The sequence below is a fragment of the Polistes canadensis genome, unplaced genomic scaffold (genome assembly GCF_001313835.1).
Source record: "Polistes canadensis isolate GaletaPanama2010 unplaced genomic scaffold, ASM131383v1 scaffold_199, whole genome shotgun sequence".
Lineage (NCBI taxonomy): Eukaryota > Metazoa > Arthropoda > Insecta > Hymenoptera > Vespidae > Polistes > Polistes canadensis.
The window spans coordinates 83225-101856 of NW_014569746.1; the positions used below are offsets into that span (position 1 = coordinate 83225).

The following is an 18632-nucleotide window of genomic DNA, read 5'->3' on the forward strand; positions in this document are numbered from 1 at the left end:
GTAAGTAAGTAAGTAAGTAAGTAAGTAAGTAAGTAAGTAAGTAAGTAAGTAAGTAAGTAAGTAAGTAAGTAAGTAAGTAAGTAAGTAAGTAAGCAAGAGTACGATGCACGAAGGCGTAGGTGCACGAGCCAAGTGCGGCCCTAGAAGGGTTTTGCAAGGGCCTCCGCGAGACGGCCATCCGAGGGGCCATCCGAGGGACCATCCGAGGGGCCCTCCTGCTCGGTCGAGCGCTCTCTTCTCTTCTCTTCTGTGGCCCCCCCACCCCTCTCTCTTTCTCTCCCTTGGCCTCTCGGACAGGAGGCTTGGCTCCCCCTCGACGACCACGTCGTCCTTTCGCTCGGTGGCATCGTCCGCGCGCGTCTGGTGGCTGAAGCTCCTCTCGGTGATGCGGAGCACTGACCCGCAAACTGGTTCCTCCATTACACCAGACTTTCTCCCCCACCCCTCTCCTTCTTCGGCTCCTTTCCTCCTTCTTCCTTCTTCTTCTTCTTCTTCTTCTTCGTCTTCGTCTTCGTCTTCTTCATCTTCTTCCTATCCTTTCCCTTTTCCTCTCATTCCACCATTCGCGTCTTCTCCTTCGTTGCTCGTCCTGTCTTTCTTTCCTCTTCCTTTCCTAAGTCCAAATTTTTCTTCGTTTCTAGTCGTGATAGTTCGAATAACAACACCCAGTGTGGGTGATCCCATGGATAAAAGAAGAAAATCGTAAATGACGATACAGAAATACGTACTTCGACGTAATTCGGGATTATTATTATTATTGACAATTTATCGTATAATAAATTCGTATATATATCTCATTTTTCTCTCTCTCTCTCTTTCATATGTAAGTTAAATATTTGAATTTCGATTCTTTTTTGATATCGTGACGAGGATTTAGCCTTGAACGTTACGATATAAAAGGAAAGTATCTAGTCGGACGAGTATCCTCGATTATCCCTGGTGTGTCAATTAAATTAGTCGCGTCAACGTCGAGGTTTGCTCACGCGGAGTGATGCATATAAAACAACGATCGTTCTCTCGTTGTCGTCTCTCATTTTCATCGTCGTTGTGTCGTTATTCGTCGTCGTCGTCGTCGTCGTCGTCGTCGTCTTTGGCAACGTTGTTCGCCTTCGAATGAACGATAAACGCAGCTCAGTCGTTACCCAGACGCAGCCCAGACGCAACTCAGACGATAAAGTGCGAATTAATTCAGCGCTAATTCCACGTCTGGCATCCGACAAACGCCGAAGGGGAAAACCGCGACACATCGCGCCACGAGAAAGTGAGACAGAGAGAGAAAGAGATAGAAAGAGAGAGAGAGAGAGATAGAAAATACATACATACATTAGCCGACTCTAAAACTTCATAAACGTCTCCGGGAAATTTCGAAACGTGTTTCTTACCCCTTTTCGTCGTATCAGATATGCAGAACTTTACTGTAACTATCAACGATTATGGTACCAAAGGAAGTTTTTCATTTTCTACGATTAAATTCTCTATAGTAAATTTGAATAACGGTGAGCACATTAATATTTCAAAATAAATATACATAAATATAGACACGTTAAAATATTGATTTATTTGATTAAAATGATATCATTGCGATTTGAATCTATATCGAATTACTTGACGATTATCAACGAGGGAAGTTATGTGTTTTTCGATAGATGATAATTTACTCGACGGGGGTAAGAGGGAAGGGGAAGAGGGGTAAAGAATTTTGTTGTTTTGTTAATAATAAAAAAAAAAAAAAAGGAAAAGAAAAAGAAACATTTGGACGAAGTTGATAGATTTCGATCGTAAAAAGAAGAAGCTGTGAAATTTCTATGGTAGTTGGCGAACACTATCGATACCTTTTCGAGATATCAAATGTCATCATGTTGGTTAAGCGATTCCATTGAGCTCGTAGCTCGCGGTGATCATATTGGGAATAATATAGTTTGGACAGTAATTTTGCCGTCTCTTGGAGAAATATGTTAGACGAGTAATATGTCTCGACACGTTGGTTGGTTGGTTGGTTGATTGGCTGAAGGAAGACTCGTGTACTCGACTTTCTTCGTTACGACGTGATAATCGTTGGTGCTTCTTCGAAATATAGATAGATAGATAGATAGATGGGCATTGAAAAATGTTATATAGAAAAAGGAGGAAGAAGAAAAAGGTGATGCATAATCCTTGAAAACGTACATAGGCGGCAGGGTTGCTGCTCGATGACGAGAGAGAGAGAATGATGACGCACGGATTTCCAATGTCATCGTAAACGAGACGACGGTTCTCTCTTACATAAGCACAAACAAATCAGCGCGATGACATTCATCGAGCGATTATAGGCGAGCGTAGTTTTATGAAACTGTGCGTTGTGTGCGTCGTAGAAGAGAAGAGAAGAGAGAAAAAAGAGAAAAAGAGTAAAAAGAGAGAGAGAGAAAGAAAGACAAGTCATCCAATGCCGTCGGTGAATATCGGGGAGAGACGACATGCGCCTTCTTTCGATGCCTTTTACCGCGCGTATCCTATATACAAAAACTTTATCGCGTTTGACGCGTCCGTCTTCTATCATAAAACCACTCTCCTACGTATATGACGTTTGACGTACGAAAATAAAAAAATAATAATAATAATAATCAGGAAATTCTAATAACTCGTTAACAACGATTTTCTTCACGAGTAGTATGATCGTTTGCTTTAAACGAAGGGGGTACGACCAATAAAAAATTGCAAATTTAAAATAATTCATAGACATACAGGTAATAATTCATATAGATACCTATCTCTGTATATTATAACGTAACTATAATTAAAAATAAAAAATAAAAAAAGGAGAAAATATGTAGAATATTTCATTGACATGGGAAAATAATCGGTGAAAAGTTTTGTATTCGGGACTTACCGGTGGTAGGGTTTATCCGGAGTAGCAAACCAACGAGGAATAGGAGGACGAAGGAAGATGTCTTGTAAGCGGGTGCCGCGAAGGATCGTCGCAGGGCCGTCATTTCAGGCGGCCCGCCCCAGTTTCGGCCGTGACGTCTCGTTGCCTCGACGATCACCGGCGACCCTGTCGTCTCCGGCTTTGCGACTTCCGCTAATTCTACTCGGACTTCGACTTGGATGACGGCGGTGGTGGTGATGGTTGTGGTGGTGGTGGTGGTGGTGGTGGTGTTGGAGGCGGTGGCGGTAGCGACGGTGGTGGTGGTGGCAATGGTGGTAGCAGCACCCTCCTGTCCTCGTACTTCACATCTCATCTGCCTTCTCTACTTATTTACCTTCCGCCTTTTTTATTGCCTCTGTTTTGTATCCCCTCTCCTTGGTAGATTTTCACGTTTCCAGCCTATCGACACCAATGACACAAACAAACGTGACGATTTTAATCGTAAACCCCCGATTTTTCTTTCTTTTTTTTTTTTTTACACAAATCAGCGCTAACGCTCCCTCTCTTAACTCTGGCTCTCCCCTTCTCACCCCTCTTTCGATAGGAAAGTCTCGATCGTATTTTTCCCCCCCTTCACATCTCACTCTCGAGCTAATCGATCTGTCGATCGATAAAGCATTTTTTATATCAATTATTATTATTATTATTATTATTATTATTATTATAATTATAATTATTATTCATTCGTTCATTCATTCATTCCCGTCGCTTCTCATCGAACGGCTTCTCGCTATCATTCGTTTCGAGTTTTCTCGTAGAGTAACGTCGTCGTCCTCGACATACTTTTTCTCGCGTAGACAAGACCGGAAGACAGAGCAGTTTTTTAATACGAAAGGAAGGAAAATCCGGCGGATATGTCGTAGGATGGACGAGCATCGCAAGATCGCCAGCACATCGAGGGGAGAGGGGGATTGGTTGGAGAAGAATGATCGATATATATATATATATATATATATATATATATATATATATATATATCTCTCTCTCTCTCTCTCTTCGGTTTTTCTAACGTTTCTTCTTCCCTTACTTCGAGTATATTTCGTGATTATATGAAAACAATACTTCCTTCATCGATCGACGCACGCCACGTAGCGGAAAAAGAGGAAGAAGATTCTTCTTGGCGGTAGAGGAGGAGGATTCATCGCTGTGCCGACACGTGGAGCACGTGACGTGCAACACATCACCGGTCCCTTCTTCTTCTTCTTCTTTTCCACTCTCTTTCTCTTTTCTTTTCTTCTCTTTTTCCTTTGGTATTTTTCTTATTATTGGTCTCCTCTTCTTTTCTCTTTTCTTTTCTTTTCTTCTCTTCTCTTCTCTTCTCTTCTCTTCTCTTCTCTTCTCGTTTCGTTTCTCACCGATCCTAAACAACTCTTTCTCTCCTATTCTTCTTCTTCTTCTTCTTCTTCTTCTTCAAATACCTCACGACATTTTTTGACGTAAGGAATAAGATTTAATGAAAAAAAAGAAAAACAAAAAACCAAACACTATTTTCCTCGTTCGTTCCTCTCTTCTTTTTAAAACCCCTCTTTCTTTCTCTCTTTCTTTCTAACAGAAAAGCAAGCGCGCGAAATCAGTGCGCGCGCCTCAGATACCAAAGAGATGCAATTCGTAAGAAATGTATACGCTTTGCGATGATATTCGGGAATAAGCGTGGTAACGCGCGCACGCACGCACGCAAGCACGCACGCACGCACGAGATCGGCCGGCAAAACTGATGTAAGAAAAAAAGAGAAACGGAAAGACGATGACGATGACGATGATGACGACGATGACGATGAGTTCGACGAGTCAGTCGTCTTACGACGACGACGACAAAGATGTTGAGGAGCCGCAATCAACAGGAGCACCACCAGCAAACAATAATAGTACCAGCAGCAGTAACAGTAATTAACAATATAACAGTAGCAGTAATTAACAACCAACAGCAAACAACAGCCAATAATATCAGCAGTAAAACAACAGCAGCAGCAGCAGCAGCAGCAGTAACAGTAGCAGCAGCGGCAGCACAGGCGGACGTTTTCGCCGTGTGCCAAGCGAAGCTCTGCAAAAGCGGGCTGCACACGCGGCCGCGCGCTCTCTGTTATGTGTCCCCACTTCCCTTCTTCGAACACGGCGGCAGCGGTGGCGGCGGCAGCACCGAGACTATCTGCCCGTGTGCCGGCCTCCAGTCTGCATGCCTCTCTCCCCTCCAATTCCTCCGCTACTTTGCCTTCTTCGTCTTCTTCCTCCTTCTCCTCCTCCTTCTCCTCCTCCTTCTCCTCCTCTTCTTCCTCCTCTTTTTCTTATTCTTATTCTTCCTCCTCGCTTACTGCTTCCTTCCTTCCTTCCTTCCTTTCTTTCTTTCTTGCTTTCTTGCTTGCTTTCTTGCTTGCTTTCTTGCTTTCTTTCCTTCCTGCCCTTGCTTCCCTACTTGCCTGCCTTCTTGCCCGTTTACTGCCTACCTTTTCTCTACCTTCTTACAGGATTGCGCTTTTACACTTTGCTCGGGACTTCCTCCTCCTCCTCCTCCTCCTTCCTTTTATCTTTTCTTCAACTCATTCCCCCCACCCCCATCTCTCATCTCATCTCGATTATGACGTATATACTCGATAATCGATTCGATCTTTGATCTTTGAATAATTTTTGCATAAACTATTATACGCGATACTATTATATGTATAATCAATCCCTCTTTCTACGTCTTCCCCTCTTTCATAAGTGTACGCGATCCTAAATTAATTGCAAATGATCCCTTATACAAGAGTTCGTTATCTATATTATAAGACTATAATAATGATGATGATACCGTCAAGGGATAACGATCGCGTTAAGAGTACGAGAATTCACGCGCAATTTTTTTATAAATACTTTCGACCGCCCCGTTTGAATTATCGGAAGAAAACTATCTCGCAACCGTGTACTTGCCTTTTTTTTTTTTTATCTTTCCAAGGTGTATGAGATCGTGCGAAACCGAAATAAAATTTTGCGTTAATATACGCGAAAACGAAAAGGTGTGTAATAATGATAATAATAATAATAATGCGAAAGGGGAAAGATTGAACCAAATAAAGAAGTAGAAAAAAAAGAAGGTGTCTTCTCGTAGGATATAAAAAAAGCACGCGGAAGATTTTCCCGAGTGTACGTTGGCCGTCGGCAAGGTGCAAGCGTAATTGGTGGATGCATCGCGGGTACGTCTCTCTTTTATACCGTAGAGCAGTCCCGACAAAGCGGTACCGCCCCCTGGGCACGTGACGATACCTTCGGTACCGGACCCACCACCCAACCACCCACCACAAGGGCTAATGGATACTCTACGCGCTCTCCTTACAGCGCACACCCTTACGTTTGCTGACAGAGAAACTACCCCCACTACCTACCCCCTAAACTTCCTTCCTACCTATCCTCACCCTCCATTTCCTTCTCCTTCTCACCCTCCTCCTCCTCCTCCTCCTCCTCCTACACCCCTCGACCCTCTTCCTCCTTATCTCGATCCTCCTTCCTCTTCTTCCCTTACTATCTCGTCGTCCGAAAGATATGCTAATTGATATCGCACCACTACTCATTTTTCTCTTCTAAATCATCCCCGTTCTCTTATTTTCTTTTTTTCTTTTTTTTTCACTTTTCATTGACTGACATTTTCGGGACGGAGGGGAGGAGGTTAGTAAGAGTTATCATCAGTGGTAAAACTTTGAACGATTCTTTCCGAATGGTGGAATCCTTGCTGGTGTTGCTCCTGCGAATGACTAAAAAAGGTCCTGCTGGGATGTTAGGCCGCTGCATCCGGCCATAACTGACCTTGGATTCGCTTCGAACCATTCTTTGGCAATTGGTAGCAACCACCAAACACATCATTGACTATTTCGATGTTTACCACCTGTCGTGATGTTGCCGAAATGGCTACAGACCGCAAGATCGTGCGATCTAATTCAATCCCCCTCTCCCCGGCCGTTCCCTCCCTTCTCTTACAACCCAACCCAATTCCTCGAGTTCGAGGACTATATCTCCGTATTACTTTCCTTTCCTTTAGCGTCGTTCAATAAAAATCTCATCGTCGTTGGCATTTGAGAAAAGGGGAACGCAACAACAAAAATATCAGTAAAAAAGATCGTATTGAAATATTGAAAAAAAAAAAAGAACAAAAAACAAAAAGAAGGGGGTACGACGACGACGACGACGACGATGACGACGACGACGACGATGACGACGACGACGACGATGACGACGACGACGACGATATTATTATGATCGAGTGAAAATAATCGAAACCAAAAAAGAAAAGAAAAAGAGGGAAGGTAAGAAAAGTACAGCACGGCGGTAAAAGAGGGATTATCAATCGAGTAACAAAAATCGAAAATCCCGCCGCCGCCGTTGCCGTCGCCGTCGCCGCCGATCAAGAAGTGGCTTGCGATCGTGGCCAAGATTCGTTAATGCTGTAATTTATCGGTCCGCTTTGGATTTCCGCCTGTGCGGATCCCATTAAGAGAGCTTCGGCGAGACGACGTGCGTTATATATCACGGTGCATCGATCAGTGCCAGGAGCATTACACGAGCGGTCGTATCTTTCAGGACGATATATCTACCTTCGAGTCTGATTCTCCGATTATTTTTCCTTTCAACGAACCTGCATAACTCCCCAGGACGCCGGCGTTGGTACCGAAAGGGGTAGGGTAGGGTAGGGTAGGGTGGACTGGGGTGAGGTGGAGTGGAGTGGAGAAGGAGAGTTGGGACGGTGGAGCAGATCGGCAGGGAGGGAGGGATGGGTGATTCTTCTACTTGGATAAACGACGTTAGGTATTATAAATACGATAATGCGAAAGTAAAAGTAAACTAATAAATATGTTTAGCGGGAAAATTGGACATTATAAAGAACTAGAATTTTATTTTGATCAAATTGGACGTTTCGTCCCTTTATTGGGACTTCTTCAGCAACTCAATCTCTAACGTTCAGAGTCTTTTCAAAAAACAAAAATTACAATAAAGTGACGAAACGTCCAATTTGATCAAAATAAACTTCTAGTTCTTTATAATGTCCAATTTCCCTGCTAAACATACTTATTAATAATTTTATTTTTGGACGAAGAGAAATAAATAATTGTAAAAGTAAATGTTCAACAATGATAGTAGTAATACCAATATAAAATATCGTATACATAGGTATACTATAATAATATAACGTGCTTTGATTATTTTCATTCGTTTCGCGTTTGAGATTGCGCTTAGTAATCGTGGAACCGTCGTCGTCGTGGTCGTGGTGTAGATGGACGACGGCCAACTTGGATGTAGAAAAAGACTCACTTGGTGAGTGTGTGAGTATAAGCAAGAGAGAAAAAGAGAAAGAGAAAGAGAAAGAGAAGGAGTGAGAGAGCAGGACGACGGTGAAGTGAATCTAGTCTGTATATGGTCGGGCCCAGGCCGTCTGCCTGGCCACGTCCAGTCAATGGATGTAATTCACTGTCCGCCAACGGAGTCTTAGACAGCAGACGACGGACGACGACGGATGGATGGCAGTCAACGAAAGGGTGACCAACGAAAGGAAGAGAGAAAGAGAGAAACCACCGAGTGAACGGTTGGTGAGTGCTGATGAAGGAGAAGAAGAAGAAGAAGAAGAAGAAGAAGAAGAAGAAGAAGAAGAAGAAGAAGAAGAAGAAGAAGAAGAAGAAAAAGAAAAAGAAAAGGAGGAGGAGGAGGAGGAGCGAGGAGGTAGGAGAGGGGGACAGTAGTAAAAGCACAAGACCGTTGGTCCGCGACTGCGAGTGATTGTGACTGGATATAGGAGAAAGTTCCTCTCTATCCGCGCTCTGCAGAGTGTGCGCGCGAGCGCACATCGTATGAGAGAGAGAGAGAGAGAGAAAGAGAGAGAAAGAAAAGGTGCTCCTTCCTTTCGAACGGAATCTCGCCTTCCTTCGATCGTAGCGTTCGTCCGCGACGAACAAGAAAAGAAAAGAAAAGAAAAGAGAACGATCGATCGATCCATCTCGAGTGGGGCCGGGGTGGTGGTGGGGTGGGGTTATGCCCAGAACAGGTGAGCTTCTTTTAAAACGCACACTCTCTTCTTATATACCTTGAAGAGAATTTTCTGAATGAAAAGAACGAGAACGACGACGATGAATCGTTTCCCTCGGTTTGTCGTCAAAGAATTACTTACCCTTTCGTTTCTTCTTCTTTAAATCAATCGTTTATTACGTTTATATACGTTGATTACTTAATTCTAAGTAACTAACGCGTTACTTTTTTCTCTTCTTTTTCTTTTTTTTTTTTCTATAGGTACGTAGAAAACGATAAACCGTTGATGAATCATTCGAAGTGAAATAAAAGGTATATATATAAATAAACTAATGCTAATCATTTTAGGTGATTTATTACGTTTACCCCGATTCGCTTTTCATTCGTCGGTGAATGATTCAGCTTGGTGCGATCAAAAGGGGAGGCGTGCTTTTTGCTTCTCCGTACCGCTTAAAAAGGAGGGCTTAACCACATTTCTCTTGCTATACGGGAAGGATATATAAGGGTGAAAGGAATTAAGTAAGGAAGAAAGAAAAGAAAAGAAAAGAAAAGAAAAGAAAGGGGAAAAAAGAAAAAAAAAAAAAAAAGAAAGAAAAAGAAAAAGGGAAACTCTCACTTTCGTCGTTATCCGTTACTTATTTCGTTGATCGTTCACATCGTTCAAGAGTCCCATTTTCTACATACACAACAAGATCTCTACTTACACCGGACTTTCCTTTCCTTTCCTTTCCTTTATTTCTTGCGAGCTCATCATTTCTTGAGAACTCCTCGATGGAAGAGGAGAACTCGTCGATCCATTCATACTCTGTGTCGAAGAACAGAAACAAACGCGTTCTCTTGATCGGGCCCACCACTCGATATGGTAGTCCTCCGGTCCACCAATCTGTGTGAAACTTGGCAAAAAGTTGGTGGAAGCGGCGACCAGGAATGGGACACCGGTGGACGGAGACGGGCGTACGTCGTGCGGGGCTACGAGGATGTCGCCGACTTTGTCGATTTGAGCTGAAAGCAAAACGAAAGACAGAGAAAAAGAGAGAGAGAGAGAGAGAGAGAGAGAGAGAGAGAGAGAAACTGGATGCCCCTCGGCACCGGTGATCCTGAACCTCGGAGTAATTACGTCTCGTGCGACGTTGCTCTTAATACTTGGAGCCAAGCAAAAACTCGACAGAACAGGACGAAACGGATACGTATCTGGCGTATTCGTCAATTTGCTTCGTTTGCGCCGCGGGTTATCCTCTTCTTCGTAAAGGGAGACTCGTGGAAGGAGAAGAAAGAGATCTCGAACAAACTACTCTACCCGAACGTTCATATCAACTCAAGTTCAATCCTTCTTCTCGATTAACACACGAGCTACCTACTTTATTCGTTCAAGTATAATATATATATACATATGTATGTATGTATGATAAATTAGATTTACCGGAAAGTTTTGTATGTTTTTTTTTTAGAATAAAACAAAATAATATGAATTTTTTCTCCTTAAATAAACTTTATTGATTAGTATTTATATATTATGACTTTGTGACTAATTGCCAACGTGATTTGTATATCCTATTTTGATAAAAATATCTTATCCCTAGAGGCTATAAAATTGAATGAGTGTTTGTCTGATAACGGACAAAACTTTCCGATAGATTTAAATATATATTTTTTTTTCTTCATGAAGTAACTAGATTTTTTAGGGAAGGTATATAAAAAGAATTTTTATCATACATTTTAAATAATTGTTTTACGAAATAATTAGGGGTAATGAATTCATGAGAGACGAGTAATTACATTCGATTGAAATTTGATTCGTCATTAAAATCTGCTTTTTTGTATTCTGCAACAATATGATCGCGTAGTTATCCGTTCTTATACCTTCTTGTACTTTGAAAACCAACGTGTTCTATCGGATTTAATTTCAATTCCGTATCTTAACTACTCTCGTTACTCATGAATTCTTATATTATCTAGTTAAACTATATGATATTGTTTTCTTTCATAGTTTAACAGATCAGTATAATTATTCCACGACTGAACATATTATTTTACAAATTATTTTACGGATTTTTCACGTTTATGACGATAGACAAAATTTTTCTACGCGAGTTTATTATTGATTATAATAATATATACCTTTGTTATTTTCTTGAAATTATTATGCATAATATTTTAACACTATTAAACGACGAAGCCATTTAAATGTCGTCTGTTTTCGAATAGAGAGGTTCTGACTGTGAGTCAGACTCGATTGTCGTGGGCGATGCACGCGAATAGAAATTTTCCATGACTATTGTTGGAACGTATCATTCGCGGAATCATAGGCGTGTATTGATGCTTTTTTTTTCTTTTTTTTTTGAAATAAATTTGACTCTCACATTGGCGAAGGTTGATTTTCTTTTATCATCTTTCTCTTTAATTTAATCCATTCGAAATAGAATCTTCCGCGAATAACAACAGGATACGTAATTTAAAAATAAAGAAAAGGGATAAGAAAATGGTAATCGCAAAATCACCCAAACTGAATCCGTGCGATGCATTGATTCCAAAGTAATTATATTTGAACGTCTTGTGTATGTATGTGTGTGACTAAAAACACGAACTAAAACTCACACCTCGAAAACCCTTTTTCTCTCCCTTCGATATTACCGTGACACCAAATTAGAAAGAACCATGCGGGTTGCAACCGGACGGAGAAGAAGAACAAGAACAAGAAGAAGAAACGTAAAAACGTGATGGGAAAAAAAAGAAAAAGAAGAAGGAGAAAGAAAACGCGAAGAAAAATCTACCTACGGAGTATCGAAATAAAATAAGAACCGAGCTAAGAAACAAGCTTGCCACAAAATAAGATTATTTTTATCTTAAAAACTATTAAACGCGTTACATAGCTTGCATCGTAATAATAGTTTATCGTAAAATTTTCATATTTTTAGAATAATTCTCTCATTCTCTCTTAGACAAAATTTTCGATTTATTTTTCCATGAAATTTCTTATACATAAATATCCCATTCGTGAAACTTTGAATAAAAAAACAAAAGCAATTTTATTCCGTTGACCGTTTACTACTATACATTCTCTTTCGGAGAAAGAGAGAATTTCGGAGAAAGAGAAGATTTCCGGGACTAATACTTATCTTTCTAATGAAATAAGAAAATAATAACAACAAAAAAGGAGAAAAAGCTGAGAATAAGAAACGAGATGGAGAATGAGAAGAAGAAAAAAAAAGAAAAGAAAAAGAAAAAAAAAAGAAAAGATGTAAGCGGAAAGAAATCCCATTCACAGATAATTTTCTTATTACTGTTATTATTGGGATCCGCGAAGGCAACGGCCACGTTGTTACATCCGGCGTATAGCGGGCCGCTTAAAGAATCTAGGCTCTCACGGTGTCGGCCCGGAAGTGACGACGTGCGTACACCGGAAGCTGTCGCTAAGAATGGCCGGCTCGACAATCTCGCTCCTCGGGTCTAGGCAACAACATAGACTTTATTGCTCTCGCTCAAACTGGTGCAGGACCGTCGTCGTCGTGTACATTGCAGCTGCGTTTTCTACCTACCCCCTCCCTCCCTCCCTCCCTCGCTCGCTCGATCTCCTCTACCCTTTCTCTTTTTCTCTCTCGACCCCCCCTACCCCCTGCTCCCCCTCTTTCCCCCCATCGTGCTTTGCCCGATGCTCGTGAGCTGCATCGCTGTTATTCGTTCGTACGCGATATGCAGTTGCATATGAGCCCCGTTTAGATTTTATTCTATGCGTCTCTTTCGTCATATAGAAATTCAAATTGTCCCGATGTATTCTCTCTCTTTCTCTCTCTTTTTCTTCATTTTGTAGGTACCCCTTTTTTTATAAATCCCTTTTCTCCGTTAAATACGAAAGAGAAACATCCTAAGTGTGGATTGTATAATATATAAAAAAAAAGAAATAAGAATCATTCGAGGAAATAAAACATAGATTATATATATGTATCGTTCGTATCGATGCAAATGCAATTCGGTAATATAGTCATATCTTGCGTTGCGGGAGTGAGAGAGAGAGAGAGGAAGGATTCGATTTCGCATCCGTAAATCCGACGTAACGAGGGTTGCGCGCGCTGATTGGAGTCTGGGACGCATTTCGGTAGCCGTTGATAGGCAGGCACTGCTGTTACATTACATATTCAGCGTAGTAGTACTCTCTGCATACGAAATTGCAAGCGTGTAATCGACGAATTTACGTCGAGACTCGTGAGTAGCCTGGGGCGAACATTATATACCACAGCACACTACCAATACCGTTGCGTAATTATGTTCGCGTTCAAAACCAGAGATAGATAAATAGATATAGATATATATATGTGTGTGCGTGTGTGTAGAGAGAAATAGAGATAGATAGATAGATAGATCGAGAGAAAGAGAGAAAAAAACTGATATACTCTCTAAGCGTTTACTTTTATTACCATAGCTATTAATTTAACGACAGGATATTTCCATAAAATCTAACAATTAGAATATATTTTTTTCTTTTCTTTTTTTTTTTTGCAAAATAACTTAGACTCTCTTATTAGTTTTAACGATTTCAAAATTATTTACTAGAACGCGAGTTGTTGCTTGGTATACTGTGTTTTATAAGAAAAAAAAAAAAAAAAAAAAAAGTATCCTTTCTCAAGAGTAAAAAAAAGAGTCATAAAGGGAGAAACAGAGAGATAAAAGGAGAGAGAGAAAAAGAGAAAGAGAGAGAGACGACGTTCACTGGCTCATCCACGGTCGTTCTTCCTCCGCACGACACGCGGTATACTCGCATCACTACGGTTTAGAGATTTACGTTGCACACGTGCGCAAACAATACTTTGACTACGTATGCTTCTTATGCGTCCTCGGTGCAACAAGACGACAGAACTCTTTATAAGGTCCGGAATGCAGAGTTTAAAAGCACGATACGGGAGGTATGACGCTATTCCGTATACTCGTCCAAGGAAAATGGAACTCGAGGTTAATAGGAATAAAATAACAATCGGTTCTAGGTTGATAACAAACTGTATCTACATATGTCTTTTTTTATTGCTTTTATTTTTCCTTTTTAGATAAGAGAAAGGATAAAAGTATCCAGGATAGATAATTGATCTAGGGTAATAGATAAATTTTACTTTTACCGATTATAGAATCCGGGATTATCTTATCTCATCTTTACACTTTTGATATTTAACAAAAATAAACTAATTAAATCGTTTTCCCATTCGTACTACTACTACCATTACTACTAGTAGTAGTAGTAATAGTAGTACGTTGCCCTAGTACGATCTACGATATGGTTTGCATTATCGCACGAAGTAAATCGAAGTCGGACCGAGTCGAAACATACGTAGGAATAAAAAATTCGGAAACAATGCGGGTATCGTTCTTTCGACGCGGTAAAGCGAAAAGGGCCGACAGACGGAAAATATACCTTTACGTTTCAAAGGTAAAGCTTAAATGCAAAACGATCGTAACGGCAGTTTGCTTTTGTAGCGAAGTTGTTATGCAAATCTCAAATTCTCTGCGCGTCCGTAGAATGGAAAGCAGCAACAGCAACAGCAGCAACAGAAACAGCAACAGCAAAACGAACGTTTGCCTCTTCGATAGAGCCGCCTTCTTGGCAAGTAATGGACGTTAGGACGAGGAGATGCCAATCTTCTCGTCGTCGTAGCTGAAACGTAACTGCGAAATATTACAATAGGAATATCTATTTATACCTTTTCTTTTTTTTCATATACCATTAATCCCGTTAATTACGTACGATATAATGAATTTAACCATTTCAATAACGTTAATACTAATAATTAATTCAAAGAAAAAACTAAAAAAGATAAAAAGGAAAAAAAGATAAAAAATAGAGATAAAGTATTATCTGTGTTCCTAGAATTATCATCGTCCAGCTTCCAAGAAGATCGTTCAGTAAGATTGATAAGACAAGGGTAAAAGCAACATTGATTTTAAACTAACGTGACGTTGGATCTGATACGCAAAACTGCGAAGCCTCACCCCACATGCATAATGCATTGCCGTAAGAGGGGGAGGAAATGTGGCGGAGGAGAATGAGAGGGAAAGAGAGAGAGAGAGAGAGAGAGAGAGAGAGAGAGAGAGAGAGAGAGAAAGACCGAAAACCAATGGCAACAACAACTTACCTCTCTTACCTACCTACCAGCATTTTGCTTCGTACCCGCCCCCCCTCTCTTATTTTTATTCCCTTACTCTCTCTCTCTCTCTCTCTTTCTTCTTTATTGGCGTACCTTACGACACGAATTATTGCTCCTCCGCTTCTCTCCCGCCTTTCCACCCTTTTCTTACTATGGGAATCCCGTTTCCACTCGTAGCATTTCTTCTGTATTCGTTGCTGGTCGCGTGCAAGCGTGTGAATAAAGAAACTTCGTGGTCTGTTTTGACGAAAGGTGTACCGTCGAAACCACATGTTGACGGACACGTAGAATCTCTCGAGATCCTCTCTTCTCTCTCTCTCTCTCTCTCTCTCTCTCTCTCTCTCTCTCTCTCTTTCTTACTCTTATACAAATGTGTAAAAAAATATATAATATCTAGCAGATATTAACAGATTTTGTTCATTCGATATTCGATTCATCAAAATATCTTAGGGAATACTTGGAACGTTATACGATTTACTCTTTTATTTCGTTAATTAAATAATAATAATAATAATAATAATAATAATAATAATAATAATAATAATAATAATACTTGTTCACACACAGGATATATAATTATTTTTCTAACGATTTTGATTCGTTTATCTTGAATAATCGATTTCTCATATCTAAATATACGGTTAAATTATATATATAATTTAATGTTATAAGGTAAAATCGTGTAACAAAATCCATTCACGTATCCGTTCTTTTTTGTGTAAGTGCAACCGTCGACCGGTCGTCCGGTCGATTGATCGGTCGGTATCAAACGAGGTAAAGCCAGGTTGTATCTAGTTAAAGAAGAAGCGGAGGGTCTCACCTGACTTCTGGCTTTCGTCGTTTTGCCAAGTCTGCCGACAGTCTAGACTCTTTCTCTTTTTCTCTTTCCTCTTTTCTCTTTCCCATTCTATCTTTGGGTCAGGAGAAACGTTTTATCCGCATATGCGTCGCAACGTCATCCGATGAATTCTTCTTTAGGGCGCCGATAAACGATCGCGAAATTGTTTTGTTGTTTTTGCAAAACCCCTCAAGCCCCGCGGGGCTCCAATACATTTTTATTCCTTTATTTATTTTCGATTGTTGAAGAACAGGTACCCCGGCGTTGGACATCCTGCAGAGTTTTATTTCTTAACGAATGAATTTAAATGTCAAGCAATATTATTATATATTTGTGGTCTACTTTTCTTATCGTATCTTTTAAGATTATTATTATTATTATTATTTTTTCTTCAAATGTTATCTATAATATCTAATATATATGATAGGGAGATAAATTGTTAATTATTGACAAAAATGTAAACGTTATTTTTGACCATAAGTAAACTTTATTGTTCAGCCTATATTAAAGATATCTAGATATAAAAGATATTATAGATTATTATTTTTCTTCAAATGCTATATATAATATATAATATATATATATATATATATATATATACAGGATAAAAGAAATATTAATCAATAAATCGCTCCTAGAAATAGCAATAAAAAAAAAAGCTATTATAACAGGACAAAGTCCTAATAAAATGAGAAAGAAGAAGAAGAAGAAGAAATATTAATCATTGTCAAAAACGTAGACGTTATTTTTGAACTTTGCTAATCTTACATTAGCAAATAGACCATATGTCAACTTATTGTTCAGCCTATATTAAAGATTTCTAGATAAAAGATATTATAGATTATTATTTTTCTTCGAATGCTATATAATATCTAATATATATAGAATAAAAAAAATGTTAATAATTGTCAAAAACGTAGACGTTATTTTTGAACTTTGCTAATCTTACGTTAGCAAATAGACCATAAGTAAACTTTGTTGTTCAGTCTGTATCAAAGATATCTAGATAAACGATATTACATGGGTCGTGATAGGTGAAGGAACGAATATACACGAGAAGAAGTAAAAGGCATCGCAAACTAGTCGGTGCGTCCTTCCATCCTTAGGTGCGGCCGCGAGTATATATCGTAGTCCTTTTGCAACGTCTGCCGGCAGTCTAGACCGGTGCTCGTCCCTCTGTCTTTCGATTCAGTCTCGCTCCTTTCAACGAGTGAACTAACCTTTAAGTGCGAGCACCATTCCAGACGCTATGTCGGAACGATATAAAGTGGAAGGACGAGAAGGAAGAAAGAGAGAGAGGGAGAGAGAGAATACTTGGAGAAATCTTAAAGAGCCCAAAGATCCAACCGGCATCCCCTTTTTCGCTGAAACTCGCGTTCGCTTGTGTTTTCCCCCCTTTTTTTTATTTTCCATTTAAAATTATTCAAGTATTATCGGTATCACACGGGGTGGGGTGGTAGGAGGGCTGGGAGGTTCGGGGGAGTCTAAGAATTCGTCGTTGTCGTCTTACCATTTTTCCGTCTTCATTCAGGACAAGAATTTAGAATGGTTTTAAGTAAAAGAGACAAATTGGGGATCGTCCAGATGGCGGACAATTGGAAGATCGTTTACGGGACGTGTTTTTGTAGAAGAAAAACCTTTACTTCTACCAGCACCACTATCACCACCACTACCACCACCTCCCCCGTTTTCTTCACTCCTTGGCAAACTCCCTTTCTCTCTACCTTCTTTTATTTCCTTTATAAGGGTTAACGACAAAAAAATGTCATCCTAACTCAGACTCCCTCGCGCGTTTAGTATTTTTCCTTTAGATCATCTCTTTGTATACCTATCAAGTGTAGGTAAAAGTTCCTTGGAAAAAGGATGGTAGGATGCAAGGTGAAAAAGAAAAAGAAAAATAAAGAAAGAAAGAAAGAAAGAAAGAAATAAAGAAAGAAAGAAAGGGAAAGAGAACGGAAGGATATTAGCAGGGTATCCTGAAACGATGATGATGATGATGATGATGATGATGATGATGATGATGATGATGATGAAGAAGAAGAAGAAAACGATAAAGGTGAGGAAGATGAGGACGACGAGGACGAAGAGACGGTGCACGCAGCTTCCCAGCTGCATCGACGATGCACCTGCCTCCCCTCATTTTGCGCCGTACGGCTCTCGCGGAGAGACTTTCCAAGAAACCCGACCACTCTCCTACCGTTTTTCATCAATTGTTCTTGCTGGCACATTCATGCATCCTTTTCTTTCCCCACTCCAACATCTCCTTCTTTCACCACCCCCTCCTCTTGCTCATACGCTCTTTTTACTACCTGTCACCCTCCTTATCTTACAGCTACCTACCTACCCCTCTCTCTCTTTCTTTCCTCTCCTCTCCTCTCCTCTTCTTCTTCTTCTTTTTTTTTCTTTTCTCCTGAATGCGACCTCGATCCGCACGGCTCGCCTCGAGAGAATGCTCTCTCTCTTTCTCTCTCTTTTTCTCTCTCACTCTCTCGCAATGATATTTCAGGCATACGAACGGAAACTCTACGATACGATGATACGGCGAATTAGTCAGCCATTATAATTATCTCGGTTTTTCTAAGTTTTATTTGGAAATTCGACGCGGCTTGGTCTCCTCTCTGGGATCAAAAGAAAAGATCGATTTACAATTTTGTCCAACCGAATCGACCGATCGATCGAGTCCGGAGATCATCGAAGCGTCTCATTGATACATAACCATAGCGTGAGTTGATGGAAAATAATAAGGAAAGGTAGTACAAGAGAAGGGATCGAAGAAAAA

At 40.2% G+C, this 18632-nt stretch overlaps 1 protein-coding gene across 3 annotated transcripts in view; it reads right to left on the reverse strand.

The window, feature by feature from the left end:
* LOC106789742 (follistatin-A) overlaps nucleotides 1-16108 on the reverse strand; it is a 44259-nt gene extending 28151 nt beyond the window's left edge. For 2 of the 3 annotated variants that reach the window (XM_014754214.1, XM_014754212.1), the window contains exon 1: nucleotides 2867-4168. In XM_014754214.1, the coding sequence (XP_014609700.1) occupies nucleotides 2867-3218 (352 nt within the window). In that variant the 5' untranslated portion in view covers nucleotides 3219-4168. Of the gene's footprint in view, nucleotides 1-2866; nucleotides 4169-15835 lie in introns of those variants that run through there. The other variant, XM_014754213.1, reaches the window with a different exon arrangement.
* Nucleotides 16109-18632: the final 2524 nt, after the last annotated feature.